We start from the raw sequence: 15,467 nt of genomic DNA on the forward strand, positions 1-15,467 counted from the left end.
GCGTTCGTATGCTTCCGTTTTGCTTCGTAAGCTCTCCTGGACATTCACTTCCACTTCCTCTCCAGTATAGCGCCTGTTTGGGCGTGAAACTTATAAGGTGATGACGTAGTCGGCTACGTGATGGTCCGAGGCCCTCTGCCATCCACATCGTTCGCCGAAACTTTGTCGCTCATCATCACCTCGCATACAGAAAGGCGTATAGTTCCTCTCGAGGGAATAAATACGGCGTATAGCTCTCGTAGTGGCGAGAGCGAGCGGGAGGCCTTTCGAGCACTCTCGTAAACATCGCCTGCCGCGGGTCGCCTCAATCTCTGACAACCGCGAAGAACTCCTTTCCATCGGCCGCTTTCGCGAGACGCACTTACGTGCTGAATATTTCATTCTCTCGCCAGCCTTTTGCAATAAAGCCCCGACCTTACGCGCTGCACGTCGTCACTACAAAGAACGACGTTTCCTACAAGGGGGAGACAATATTTCTCGCGCAGTGACATTTGAAAGGTGAGCAGAGAAAAACACGAAGTCACATTCTGTTAACTGAACTATGAGGGGACAAGGAAGAGAAAACAAAAAACAAATAAAAGATATACCTCCAGAAAGGTACTTGTTTGTCGCGGCAGGAAATGGTAACAGACAGGCAAACCGACCAGGGACTCTTCATTTCCGGCGGCGGAAGCAGGAGACGGCGTTGAAGTAGCAGCGCCAGAACATCTTCCCTTCGCCTCGGCGCCGTAGCTCCATCGGCGGCGTGTAGCTCACCTCGGCGTCAGACTTGAAGGCCTTCAGGAGAGGCTGCATTAACTTGTTGAGCAGCATCGTCGACCTTTTGCTCGGTGGCGGCGCCTGCGCAGGGCGAACGACAGTAAAGAAGAAGAACGAGGCACATGCTGTGGGCGAGGTAATGAAACGATGGAGCATGATCAGATTGAATGTGAGGTATGGGTCCAGGTGTAAGCTTGGGCACAAGCCTACATGAAGCCTTGGGTTTAGGGGACAACAATGGAAAACTGAAAACACCCACGATGTAAATGAGTGAGAGTTAGAGTATTGGTGGCAGGTAACAAGAGAGAAGAGACGAAAATGAACAGTGGAAAAAATAAGGACATTCTGCCGTATGGGACAGAGAACTGGCCAGGGAATTCACGTTTTTTTCCCATAATCAGATAGATTTAACATAAGTAACAGAAGTAAACAGGTTATGCCTATATAAAAAAAAGAAATGACAAGAAATTTTATTTTCATTTTTGGTCCAGCCTGGTGGGGCACGTGTCAACGCGCCTTTAAAAAGGGGACACTTGTAGCATCCATCCATACGACACGCGTTTAGGCGTCAAAATAGACCAGTGAAGTTCCTTTCCACCGCATTGAGTGCTTGTGGCTTGGATTCTTTTACTGCGAAGCTGCATATGAGTAGGCACTGGAGGATAGCGCCCACGCACGAAAACACGCGTAGAAAAAAAATTCGGCGGATCTCTAATCGACGTTATGCGAAGCATGTGGAGGGAAAGTGATCGTGTTGCAATTTTTTATTGTGTGACACGTTATGAAATGACGCTAAATATATGTACAAACGTTACACGCACAGACATATGTTAAAGAGTTGCATATATATATATATATATATATATATATATATATATATATATATATATATATATATATATATATATATATATATATATATCATCGGCCTGTCTACGTCCACTGCAGGACAAAGGCCTCTCCCATGTTCCGCCAGTTAACCCGGTCCTGTGCTTGTTGTTGCCAATTTATACCCGCAAACTTCTTAATCTCATCTGCCCACCTAACCTTCTGTCTCCCCCTACCCCGCTTCCCTTCTCTGGGAATCCAGTTGGTGACCCTTAATGACCAGCGGTTATCCTGTCTACGTGCTACATGCCCGGCCCATGTCCATTTCCTCTTCTTTATTGCAGCTATGATATCCTTAACTCCCGTTTGTCCCCTAATCCACTCTGCTCTCTTCTTGTCTCTTAAGGTTACACCTACCATTTTTCTTTCCATTGCTCGCTGCGTCGTCCTCAATTTAAGTTGAACCCTCTTTGTGAGTCTCCAGGTTTCTGCTCCGTAGCGAAGTACCGGCAAGATACAGCTGTTATATACCTTCCTCTTGAGGGACAGTGGCAATCTACTTGTCATAATTTGAGAGTGCCTGCCGAATGTGCTCCACCCCATTCTTATTCTTCTAGTTACTTCAATCTCGTGGTTGGGCTCTGCGGTTATTACCTGCCTTAAGTAGACATAGTCTTTTACAACTTCAAGTGCACTATTACCTATCGCAAAGCGCTGCTCCTTTCCGAGGTTGTTGTACATTACTTTCGTTTTCTGCAGATTAATTTTAAGACCCACCTTTCTGCTCTCCTTGTCTAACTCCGTAATCATGAGTTGCAATTCGTCCCCTGAGTTACTCAGCAATGCAATGTCATCGGCGAAGCGCAGGTTACTGAGGTACTCTCCATTAACTCTTATCCCTAACTGTTCCCATTCTAGGCTTCTGAAAAAGTCCTGTAAGCACGCAGTGAATAGCACTGGGGAGATTGTGTCCCCCTGCCTTACACCCTTCTTTATTGGTATTCTGTTGCTTCCTTTATGAAGCACTATGGTAGCAGTTGATCCCCTGTAGATTTCTTCCAGAATGTTTATATATATTTCATCTACGCCCTGATTCCGCAGTGTCTGCATGACGGCTGATATTTCTACTGAATCAAACGCCTTCTCGTAATCTATGAAGGCTATGTATAGTGGTTGGTTATACTCTGAGCATTTCTCTATTACCTGATTGATAGTATGAATGTGGTCAATTGCTGAGTAGACTGTTCTAAATCCTGCTTGTTCCTTTGGTTGATTGAATTCTAATGTTTTCTTTAGTCTGCTAGCCATTACCTTTGTAAATAGCTTGTATACTACAGAGAGCAAGCTGATCGGCCTGTAATTCTTCAAGTCCTTGTCATCTCCTTTCTTATGTATTAAGATGATGTTGGCGTTCTTCCAAGACTCTGGTACTTTTCCCGTCAGGAGACACCTCGTAAATAGAGTGGCTAGTTTTTCTAACACAATCTGTCCTCCATCTTTCAGCAGATCTGATGTTACCCGATCCTCACCAGCAGCTTTGCCTCTGTGCATGCTCTCCAAAGCTTTTCTGACTTCTTCTATCATTACCGGTGGGGTGTCGTCTGGGTTACTGCTAGTTCTTATAGTATTAAGGTCGTGGTTGTCTCGGCTACTGTACAGATCCCTGTAAAACTCCTCCGCTATTTTAACTATCCTATCCATATTGGTAGTTATTTTGCCTTCTTTGTCCCTTAGTGCATACATCCGCCTTTTGCCTATCCCAAGTTTCCTCTTCACTGCTTTGACGCTTCCTCCGTTTTTCAGAGCGTGCTCAATTCTCTCCATGTTATACCTTCTTACATCGCATACTTTACGTCTATTAATCAACTTCGAAAGCTCTGCCAGTTCTATTTTGTCTGTTGTACTTGACACTTTCATGATTTGACGCTTCTTAATTAGGTTCTTCGTTTCCTGGGAAAGCTTGCCGGTGTCCTGTCTAGCTACCCTGCCTCCAACTTCCACTGCACACTCCGTGATGATACTCGTCAGATTATCATTCATTGTATCTACGCTAAGGTTGGTTTCCTCGCTAAGAGCAGAGTACCTGTTCTGCAGTGACACTCTGAATTCCTGTACTTTCCCTCTCAGTGCTAGCTCATTGATTGGCTTCTTGCGTATCAGTTTCTGTCGTTCCTTCTTCAAGTCTAGGCGGATTCGAGCCCGTACCATTCTATGGTCACTGCATCTTACCTTGCCAACCACTTCCACATCCTGCACGACTCCTGGGTGTGCAGTCATTATAAAGTCTATTTCGTTCTTATTTACGCCATTAGGGCTCCTCCATGTCCACTTGCGGTTTTCTCGTTTTCGGTAGAAGGTATTCAAAATACGCAGATTATTTCGTTCTGCGAATTCTACTAGTAGCTCTCCTCTGGCGTTTCTAGTGCCGATGCCATAATCTCCTACTGCCTGGTCTCCAGCCTGCTTCTTCCCTACCTTTGCATCAAAGTCGCCCATTACTATAGTATACCGTGTTTTCACCTTACTCATTGAAGATTCCACGTCTTCATAGAAGCTTTCAACTGAAGCGTCATCATGGCTGGATGTAGGCGCGTAAGCCTGTACTACCTTCATTTTGTATCCTTTATTCAGTTTAATTACAATGCCTACCACCTTTTAATTAATGCTATAGTAATCCTCTATGTTGCCAGCCATGTTTCTGTGAATTAGGAACCCTACTCCCAGTTCTCTTCTGTCTGCCAAGCCCCGATAGCAAATGACGTGCCCATTCTGTAGCACAGTATAGGCCTCATCTGTCCTCCTAACCTCACTCAGCCCTATTATATCCCATTTAATGCCTTCTAGCTCCTCGAATAATACAGCTAGACTTCCCTCACTAGATAACGTTCTAACGGTAAATGTTGCTAAGTTCCAGTTCCAATCGTGGCCTGTCCGTATCCAGAGATTCCTAGCACCCTCTGCTGCTTTGCAGATCTGACCGCCGCCGTGGTCAGTTGCTCCGCAGCTGGTGGGGACTGAGGGCCGTGAGTTAATTGACGAATGCCTACGGGAGGGGGTGGCCATATACTGCACCAGGGTGGCCAATCCTTCTCTGGTGAGATCATCGGTGCGTACCGGCTTTAAGCCGGTACGATCAGACAGTAGTGAGAATGCTCCATGCATGTCTTCCTTATTGTTGTTCAGCAGCGTTGGCGGCCACCCACCACGGAGCCCAACGAGGGGACGCTACAAGTTTACAAATGCTGAAACCTGCAGACGCCAGCCGTACAACGCCACTATAACCCAATGTGCCTAGACCAAGGTAGGCTATTTGCACAGGGTTAACCCTAGCCGCCAGGAAGTTTGGAAGTAAACGGAAGAGAGTAGAAGACAGGACAGATAAATAGTAAGAGATAAAGACGAAGATGTAAGGAGAGAGAGATAGGAAAAGGCGACTGCCAATTCCCCTGGGTGGGTCAGCTCAGGGGTGCCGTCTACGTGAAGCCGGGGCCAAAGGGGTGTGTTGCCTCTGCCGGGGGGCCTTAACGGTCCAATCACCCAGCGTCGGCTCAACCCCCAGGATCCCCTTTTCCTCTGACACGGCAAAGCCACGCACGGCTCGGCGTGGGAGGGAGTTGAAACTCCCCCGTTAGCTCGGGTTCGTGGTGTCGCTACACACCAAACGCCTACTTGCGTAGGCACCCCTGCGGTATATATATATATATATATATATATATATATATATATATATATATATATGCAGCAACACTCCGCGGCGGGTGTGTTGCTGTTTCTCCTTTTGTAAACATTGTGGATGCTGTAATAAGGAAGAACTTGCTTTTCTCTGCAAATTTAGTGATAATATCATCGAACTTGGGGTGAAAAAAGCCTTACGTTGCCGCAGTGTGCATCATCCGAAGAAGCCAGCGTAATGTGATTGTGAAAAATAAAGTCAACATTGTCAACATTAGGCCGAAGGCAGACCATATATATATATATATATATATATATATATATATATATATATATATATATATATATATATATATATATATATATATATATATAACCAGTTGTTTGCACTTGCGCAACGGTGCCAACTGGAACATACGTATTAGCAACACCAGAAGCTGATATGAAGCGCTGATGCTCGCGAGGATGCTGGTCATGAACACTGCCACATAAATCAACTTCAGCGCATGGCAACTAACCCCAAATGACGTTAACCCGACTTGACGGATGTATGGAAGGAGCACATGTTTGATGTTTATAAAATTGGGTAGGCAGCACTGCAACCACTATTGACGTTTCGCGAAGATTAACGTCTATTTGAAAAGTAGTTCCGAGACCTGGCGTAGCTCTTAGGTAAAATGATTCATTGCCTCGCGCAATGCTTGGGTTCGATTCCAGCTGGGACCCTGACATTTATTCTTTGGATTCATCAGGTTTACGCTACTGATTTTGGTTATTATTGCTCGCACGTTAATATTGCCCATGTGTGTTCTCGTCGTTCCTGGGTAGATACTAAGTGTCAATCGCCTGCGTAGCACACCCGCATACCAGCGGCACATACCCGCCCGCGGGTATGTGCCACATCTGGCGGGACGTGTTTGACGACGTACGTGACGGGATTGTGGCATTATTGAGGTCTTGAGCAGCGCGTCATATTCTTCAAACCATCTTACCCTCCCATGCTAATTTTGGTTCGCGCCAAGTTAAGGGGGTGACCACGAGAGCACCCAAACGTAAGCGGCTAGATAGATAGATAGATAGATAGATAGATAGATAGATAGATAGATAGATAGATAGATAGATAGATAGATAGATAGATAGATACGCTCAAAGGCGCCGAAGTTCGCTAAGAAATGCTTCGCATTTAAAATGCGTGGTGAACCGGTTAACTCAACCAATGTAGAGTTCGTGTTTGAACAAAAAAAAATATAAAAGTAAAGACAAAGGTTGATTTCGCTGACATAACAGATTCACGTGAACAATTGGGCTAGAAAGACAAAGCCGCTTGCATAAGAAGTGAACGTCGCGCCATTTTTTGTAGTTTAGAAGTAAGTTTTTTTGTACGTACTACTGTATTCATTCTGAGACCAGCATGCCATGTTGCCAGCGATGAAATTATATTAGTCGTGCGCAAAAGAAACCCCGTATTATTTAAGTGCATAAATCTTTGTTCGCTTAATATAGTCGAATTTATATGATATATAGATTGACTTCAACAATATTCCCTTTAAAATATACCAACCATTGGGACAGCTTTGCTGGATTGCATGTTCATAGTAGTGAGAATGCTCCGATATTGTTATTGTCTTTTAAGTTCGAACAGGTAAGCCCACACGGCGTTTCAAAGGTAACGTGCGCGAGAGATAGCAGTGTCTAAAGAGAGCCTGAAAATTTCTTGAAGCAATCATCTATTTTGAACAGTGAAACTGATAGAAATTCACCAAATGAAGCCTACGAGTTTTCAAACGATGTCGACTGAGTACAAAACCAAAGTTTAGTAATACCTCCGAAGTCACGATCTTCAAAACTGGGATTTGAAATGCCCCGTTGTCCCATAATACAATTTTCTAAATTTTCTTCCTCTGACTGTTTGGGACGTTGCGAATTAAAGTAACGATGGTTTTGACAGCATATTTGTATAACAGCAGGTGCCATAAATTAGGTTTTTTTTTAAACTTTTTGAGGTCTTATTGGCTACGGAATAAAAACCATAGGGAAAATTGGATGATGCAATGCGCACATACGCACTTTGCCCATTCTCTTTAATATGCTCGCCACCCGCATAAGGTCGTACGTCTACTGTATCAGTGCTGAAACCAGAAAATAGTCAAGTGAATGCTAAGACAACAGGAGGGGACGAAGCAAGAATGAATCATCGTTTGAGAAAGAGGTTTAGGAAGCGGAGAAGGGCCTGTGAAAAATAGGGATGCTTGCCAAATCAGCAGTGCAAAAAGAAATCTACGATAATTTCTGTGGTAAATCTATGTTTGAAGCCAAGACGGGAGATAGTACGAAGAGATGAACACACTTTGTGGTACGCGCTGAGAGGAGAACAAAACGGTGGGACGCCTGATACTTTGCTGCTAAGCGCTTCACTTTATACGGCCCAACGTGTTGGGGCTGAATTTTTCAAATAATAAGGTTTTAAGAACAGTTAAGGCAAACTATAGTCATTCAGCAGGCAGAGGTAACCAAGAGGAATTTTGCTGATAATGGCGGATAAAATGAAGGTACGAGTGAATAATTGAATAATTGCTGACGCTTAACGTCCCAAAACCATATGATTATGAGAGACTGTCGTAGTGAAGGAAAGTTACCACCTGGGGTACTTTAACACAGGCCTAAATCATTATAGCTTCCATCGAAAATGCGACCGGCACGGCCAAGATTCTATCCCGTGACCTACGGGTCAGAAGTCGATTAATGGACCACCGTAGCGGTTAACGTACAAGAGAAATTTAGTTGTTAACTACTAGGGTTAGTACTTGATTATAATTTATGGCTAGGTCACGTAAGCCGCCGACCTATCAGACAAGTTTGCAGACCCATCTATTAATCGACCAATGCATCCATCGATGCATCAAGCACGCAGCGGGCATGTAAACAGGCCTCCAACAATGGAGTCTGCCGCCAAGTTAATGCGCGGGCTGTAGTTTCATTGCTGCATGCTGATGGGTGCGGCGCAGCTGAAATTCATTGACGAATGAGTAGTGTGCATGGCAAAAAATTTGTGAATGACAATCTGAAGGTTGCAGGTTGGGTTTGTCCCAGGGCCAAGTTTTCTTCTCATCTACTTCACTTCATTCATATCTATATCACAACTATACTAGAATACGCTCAGAACAGTACGAATAATGTTGCGTGTACCACCCTTGTCTTTGTTATCTACTGGCTTTCATCAAGATTGTGTCATACACAGTGAGGCAGTGGTGCAGGGACTTGGAAGCAGAGCACACGAACATTCCATATGCAGGCGGACAAGAAAATAGAGTCAACCGCTAGAGTTGCTCAATGAGCACATCAGGAAATTCGAGAAATTCGCCGATTCACATTTGCTGTGCGGAGCGATTCACTAACTGAAATTTCGCGGCCAGTTTCATGAGAAGTTAACGCTACTTCAAGCTATGCGCGAAGTGGGTATCCTTTAGATGCTGACTGGCCATCCCGAAAGGCAGCGAACCAGTGGCGTAGCCAAGAGGTGAGAAAATTTAAACACTCTTGCCGAAATATTTCAGCTTTGCCAGTGTAAACTGCATACACACATAACAAAGCACGCACGAACATACATAAAGTATAATTGAATCTCCGCCCCTTCCACCTCCTCGGAAAAAAAAAAAACAATCCTGGCTATGCCCGAACAGAAAACTGCTGTTGCCTTAATTTGTCTCCAGTGCGAATATGATGACGGCGTCCGTTTCGAGACTGGAGAAATGAAAGTACAATTCAAACAATGGAACAATCCTGAGTTCTTGAGAGTAAGGAAGTTCGAGCGAACTTTCTCCAGCAAGCAGTGTTCGCCTATTGTGTTCTGGGACAGAAATGGTCTTCTCTTCATGGAACTCACGGAACCAAGCGCGAACATTACTGTAGCCTCGTACAGCATCACTCCTAGGCGTCTACAAAGGGCAATTCAGAACAGGCGAAGAGGAACGCTGTCGCGAGAATTTGTTCTGATTTGTGAGAATGCGTGGCTGCTCTAGTCAGCTGCAGAAAATAATTTCTTGCAGTGCTTTCGGTGGCACCCATCATACGGACCGCACGAAACTCCCTCTGACCACCATCTCTTTGCTCACATGAAGTGCGAGAGGATGGCAATATGGCTCGAACAGAAAGGTGCAGACCAGCGTGCAGACGTAGTTGAAAGCACAAAAGGCTACCTTCTACGAGGATGAGTTGGGAAAGTCGGTGCCGTGCTCATTCGAAACGGTGGCTACATATAGAGAAGCAGCTGGCATGTGTACACAAATCTTCAAAACAAAGTAGCTTCTGTTTACACTTTGGTTCCTATTTCACAAGTGATCAGTCTCTTAAAAACAAAGTCTGTCGTACTAGACGTCCTTTTCACTAAGTATACACGATTTAGAAGAGGGGCAGTAATTGACACAAACAAAAAGACAACATAAAATGCAAGTGACTTAATTTTTTTACACGTAACAATTTACTTTCGTGGTCTCAGAGCTTTCGTGTATAAATTATGGTGGAACATGGAAATGCTGGCGTACTGTTTTGGCATTTACCCCCTCATTCACACAACTTCTACAGATTATCCTTTTATCAATCAATATAAAAAATTGAGCGAAGCTTTGTGCTTACTTACAGGAATCGAGTGACTTGGAGTGTGAGGAAATGTTGACCTCTTTAAATAATAAAGAGAAGAATGCGTTCCTTAGGTTGTCAACCAGTAATGAAGTTCGAGCCACGATACAGTAACATTGGGAACTCGCGCATATTTTTGTGTTGGAATAATTAGAGCGAAATTCGATACTGAAATTGTTCCGATGCCAGTTGAATTGTAAGAGAGAGATTTCTTACGGTGCGGTGTGTATTTTGTGGCAGTTATGAACGCCGTGAAGACATGAACTCTGAGGTGCTGTTCAACTTTCTTCACGTGGTGTCAAAAGGCACGCAAATATGGATGCCTGTAAAAGTCGTATGCTTCGTTGTGCACGTTATATTCTCGGCTATAGGAAGGACAAGTTGCAAGTTGGGCCTTATTTGTGTAGCAGTTGTGAGAAAATAAGAAAAGTTGACAGTACGCGTTGCAAAAAAAGGGGGGTTGGGGGTGGAGGGGAGTGTAATATGCTTTGACGTAAGACACTAGGCAACATAAATAAAAGTGAGCGGCTGCGCGAAAAAACGCAGACGCCGAAAAGGCTAATGGCAACGCGAGCGTTTTTTTGCCGTTTTGTAGGTAAGATATTAGAGTATAGAAAAAATAGTTTAGCATTATTCACTGGCTGGCTAATTTAAAGTGTCACGTTGGTGAAATGACACGATGTTTGAGTAACTGATGAACTGAGCTGCGTTGGAAATGCAGCCATCGCCCAATCATTGAGTGCGTTGCCCACTGCTGAATGATCCTCAAGTATTGTCCACGCCGACAAATAGGAACGCACCAGAAATCGCTGAAGCCCCCCCCCCCCCCTTTTTTTTTTGTTCACAAGCCTGGTAATATGGGACTGATAAGGTCGTCTTAGATGTTGCAAAACAGTAGATTGATTATTTATCCACCAATTGGTAAAATTTCTGACATATGTTGCACTGTTTATACGAGTATCTCAAACTGAATTTTGAGTTGCTATCCTGCGCCCATGCCGTGTTTTGTCCTCGTCTTTGGTGCGTTTTTATTTTTAGTTGAGTTTTTCCTAAGAATAGACTACCAACTTGGTCAGCGCTCAGATCATAATGATATCTGTTCAGGCACTTTTCTCATTAATTAAAAAAATCTAAGCCTGCCAGACGCTATCGGTTCCATATTTCAGCGAAGCCAATTATGAGTCAACTCAATCAGACTCACTACGAGTAAAATAGAGTTGTTAACCCGAGTGAGTTCGCGTGAGTATTATTTTGGTGAATGTAAGTCCAAATAAGTCCGAAGCACGAGATATGTTTGTAGAGTGAGTCAATGAGATCCTCCTTTTTGCCGACCTACAAATAGGTGTACATTAAAAGTTGGCCGCAGTATTCACTGACGATACGGCAGATGTCAACGTTCTTATACAAAGTAATTAATTTCAAAGAGTGGGTACACCTTGTGAAGGTCTCGCTTGTTAAGATCCCCCTTGGTAGACAAGGAATCTTTAATCGCGCCACCTCTCTACATCGGGTTCCGAACTCATCATGTAAACGAAGTTGATGTCATGTATTGTCGCGCCGACTGCAAAACGTTTCTTGCATTCATTGGTGCCGCTCTGGAGACGTCGAACTGAAAATCTGTCGCTTATTACGCTATGCCGTCTTGCCTGTCGTTGTTCAGCATAGTCATGAATGAGATTAAGACCACATCGGTTGCCTCGGAACGTTGGAAGTTCTCTTGGGATACTACAACGCAAAAATTTTGATCTCTCTGTCTGTTGATTTGTGTGTCCAATGATTCAAGCACCCGATGAAAGTTGAAGCCGATGCTCAACACCCACATATTTTTATCTGGTAGCTGAATTTATACTTGTCAACATTGTCAATCAAAAAGCAAATATTATGCATACTTGAGGTGCAACATCAATACGTATGCATTTGGTAGAGTGTTTCTTTATTTGGAAAATGCGTAGATAATTAATTCCAAAGAATTAACACAGTGTTTATTGCACTAAGCTGAGAATACGGCGCAATGAGCGAAGAAGGGAGTGTTTCAGACGCTTCGCTGAAACGACATGGTGCTGTCACGCACGTAGCAGTAACTCTCCGTTCTAAAAAAAAATCAGCAGGTCCCACGCATCTGGAAATAGACGTTGAGTGAAGCATGCGGAGGAAAAGTGACCGGGTTGCAATTTTTTAAATGAGCGACATGTCAAGAAATGACGCTGGCGAACACTCGCGTCATTTCATGACATGTTGTTGAGCTTCTGTTCTGCACAAGCGATTGATAAATATGCGGGGTTTAACGTCACAAAACAACCATATCGTTATTAGAGACGCCGTAGGGGAGGGTTCCGGAAATTTAGACCACTTGGGATTCTTTAACGTGACTCGCATAAGCATGTGCATTCCTTGCCTGTTGCACAATGAGTGACTTCTTCAGCTGCGTCTTCAGTGCAACGCAAATTCATCGCATTGCTCGGTTTCTTATTTTCTTTCCTATTTCCTTTCTTTCTTTCTTTCTTTCTTTCTTTCTTTCTTTCTTTCTTTCTTTCTTTCTTTCTTTCTTTCTTTCTTTCTTTCTTTCTTCCTTTCTTTCTTTCTTTCTTTCTTTAGCATACATATTACAACGTTCCTAATGCGTGGCGCGTTACACGTTGAACGGCTAATAGCTTACGTGCCCAAGAATATGGAAGCTGCTCAGCTATGCACACACCGCTTCAAACTCAAGTCAGTGGGCGGGCGTGAATTGCAGAGGCATTTCTTCGTTTTCCACCTCCAGGCGAAAATCATCTCGGCGAAGCGCGTCGTCTCATAATCGCCTTATCTACTTAGCCTCGCAGTTTCGCCTCTCAGGTTTTCTGGAAACGGGCATGATTTATGTTGCCCACATTGTCGGAGTGAGCAATTCATCAGAGGAAACGAAGGAAACTTGCGAGTGCTAAAAGTGGCTAAAAACTGTGAGAAAAATTGGACGTACGTCCTTTAAAGGGTGGGGGTGCATTGAGACTGTCAATTAGCCAAGGAGGAGGTTACGCGAGGCCAGTCAACCACAGCTCCCAACCGCGTATGCTCAGACAGGGCTGCTGGTCCTAATGCGCTCGCGACGCGCGCAATGAATCATTCATGATACTTTGCAGGAAGTACCACAACAAAGAAGAGGGCTTTTTTGGGCACGCCAACGCTCTCACGAATACCCCAGGCAGATTAGAATGTCCAAGAATTGTTCGGTGCCGCTGTTTCTTCGTGTGAGGTTCGCGAGGGCAACGATGATGCTTGTCGCTTTATTATACCACAGGGGTCGTCGCTAAACACACGCGATGACAGTGTCGTTGGCCTTTCGGTACCGTAAACACCGGCTGCGCCGAGTACGAAGGGTGTTGCAAGTCACAGCGGTGTGAACGTTTCGTGACTTGTCGATGCTCGGTAAGAGAATACACGTACTCTTTCTCCTGGAAGTTAAGTGTCGCGTAGGTGTAGAGTCATACCATATAGATAGTTTCCCTGTGACGTCGCAGACAGAATATCTGCACAGGGTACCTCAATATGGCGGCCAGTGTGTCTCTATTCTTCCTAAAGTGTCAGTGCAGGAAAGGGTACGCAGACGTTTGGTTTCCGCGTTCTCTAAGTACTCTGCCCGCTTCCTTCTGTCCGCCAGCCGCGCCAATGGAGAAAACAAACGAACGCGAGGGGGCACCGGCACTAATCTGATGCCACCGTCTCCATCTCCGCACGTTCGTGTAAGTTCATGCAGCACCTCACCCGGCTAGTATCCTTAAATGGCGAACACTGTGACGTCAATTAAAACTACGTTTATACCTGTTCCATACACTCGCTCGCTAGATTTCATGCCGACCGGTTGTGCCCCCGCGATCTACGACGACAGCGCAGCTCTGGCCGACCGGCTCGCCCTCCGCCATCTCCTGGCGCCGTGAAGCCCTCGTTGAGTGGTGCCCCGCCCTCGGACTCCTGTGACCGTGTTCATATTTCCTATCTTCTCCTTACTTCTGTATGTGGGTCTCTCTGTCCCTGTTCCTATCTCTATCCTTGTTTCTTTTAATCCTCCCTATCTCTTTTAAACCTTCCTTAACCCATCCGTCGTGAGCCGCTGTTGAGGTGCCGCGCTATGATGCAGACAGTTACGGGGCTCAATTTTATCTTCTTTCTCTCTTTTAAGAATAACCTACTACTACATATTCCATGTTTGTAAACTGTGGTAGGCGCCATCGACATGCCGAGGTGCTTGTAGCGACGTCACGGCGCGCCATCTTCGCCAAGCCCAAAGCTCGCCATCACCCTCTGTGATCACGTGACAACTGCCACAACAGCTACAAAGCGGCCTCCAAGCACAGCATGTCGGGGAGGAGCCTCCTACGTCCACTGTGCTCGTGAGATAAATTAAAGTTGCTTACGCGTTCAGTTCTTTACATCGATCAATCGTTGAGAGCGGGGCTAGTTGGCAAGATATCATTTTAACATAAGGAGTAGTAGCACAAATGTGACAGGGACATAGAGGGGAAGAAGAAACGTGTCGTGTCGCGAGTGTCGTGTTTTTTCTTCTCCTCTTTTTTCGCGTCGAATTCGCGCTACTATACACCATAAGTCAAACTCATATCTTTAGATCGATTCGTCTTGGTGACAAAAAGGATGAGCCGACACGCAGCGCTGAGTCGGCAACGAAACGATTGCATGAAAAGGATCACACTGCTAATTTGTGCAGTGCCTAGATTTCCCAAAGAAATGTTTCTTTGCCTCTTATTACGGTGAAATTAATCATAGAGTGGTTTTGGGACGTTAAACCCCACATATCAATCTTATTACGGTGAAATCCTTTTGTCAATGTTGATGTTCCCCTCCACAAAACGGGCTATATTGAAACGAGGCACATCCGGTGAAAAAAAAAGCCTATGTGTTGATACGTGCGGGAACAGGTGGGAGCGATTCAAAGAAAAAATAAAAACAATTTTCTGGCAACTGACCCCTTTTCCCTCTTTTCTCCGCTATGCAGTCGATGCCGTTGCGCATAAACATGGGCGCACGCGTATTAGACATTTACGTGAAAGAAGGCGTAGTTGCCACAGCGTTCGCTGTTGCCAGCCGGGCCACTCGGCTGCGAGAATGCGAACGATCAAGCGTGCACACCATTGCCGCTCGCGGAGAGGCCACACAAGTATGTCACTGCGGAATGTATCTATATGGCCGCTTACGTTCGGGTACTGCCGTGGCCACCCCCTTAACTTAGCCTTAACCAAAATAAGCATGGGCGGGTAACATGGTTTGACGAATATGACGCGCTAGTCAAAACAGGAGTAGTGTCACAATCTCGTCGCGTACATCGTCAAACACTTCCCGCCAGACAGTGGCACATACCCACGGACGGGTATGTGCCGCTGTTATACGAGTATGTGTTTTCGAATGAGACGGAAACGCTGTAGGCCGGTGTGTTGATTTTCGTGCACGTTAAACATGTTGGTGCGGGAAATTTCTGGAGCCCACAACTACGGTGTCTTTTATAATCATATGGTGGTTTTGGGACATTAAACCGGACATACCAATAGGTATGTGCCACAGGTGATTGACACTTAGTATCTACC

General features: G+C 44.9%; 1 protein-coding gene across 1 annotated transcript in view; it reads right to left on the reverse strand.

The window, feature by feature from the left end:
* Positions 1-597: 597 nt before the first annotated feature.
* Positions 598-15,467, reverse strand: part of LOC142803493 (uncharacterized) — a 194,650-nt gene continuing 179,780 nt past the window's right edge. Inside the window, exon 2 of the mRNA XM_075888609.1 lies at positions 598-840. Coding sequence (XP_075744724.1) covers positions 655-840 — 186 coding nt within the window. The 3' untranslated portion in view covers positions 598-654. The remainder of the gene's footprint in view (positions 841-15,467) is intronic.

This window comes from Rhipicephalus microplus, chromosome 3, assembly GCF_043290135.1.
Source record: "Rhipicephalus microplus isolate Deutch F79 chromosome 3, USDA_Rmic, whole genome shotgun sequence".
Taxonomy (NCBI): Eukaryota; Metazoa; Arthropoda; class Arachnida; order Ixodida; family Ixodidae; genus Rhipicephalus; species Rhipicephalus microplus.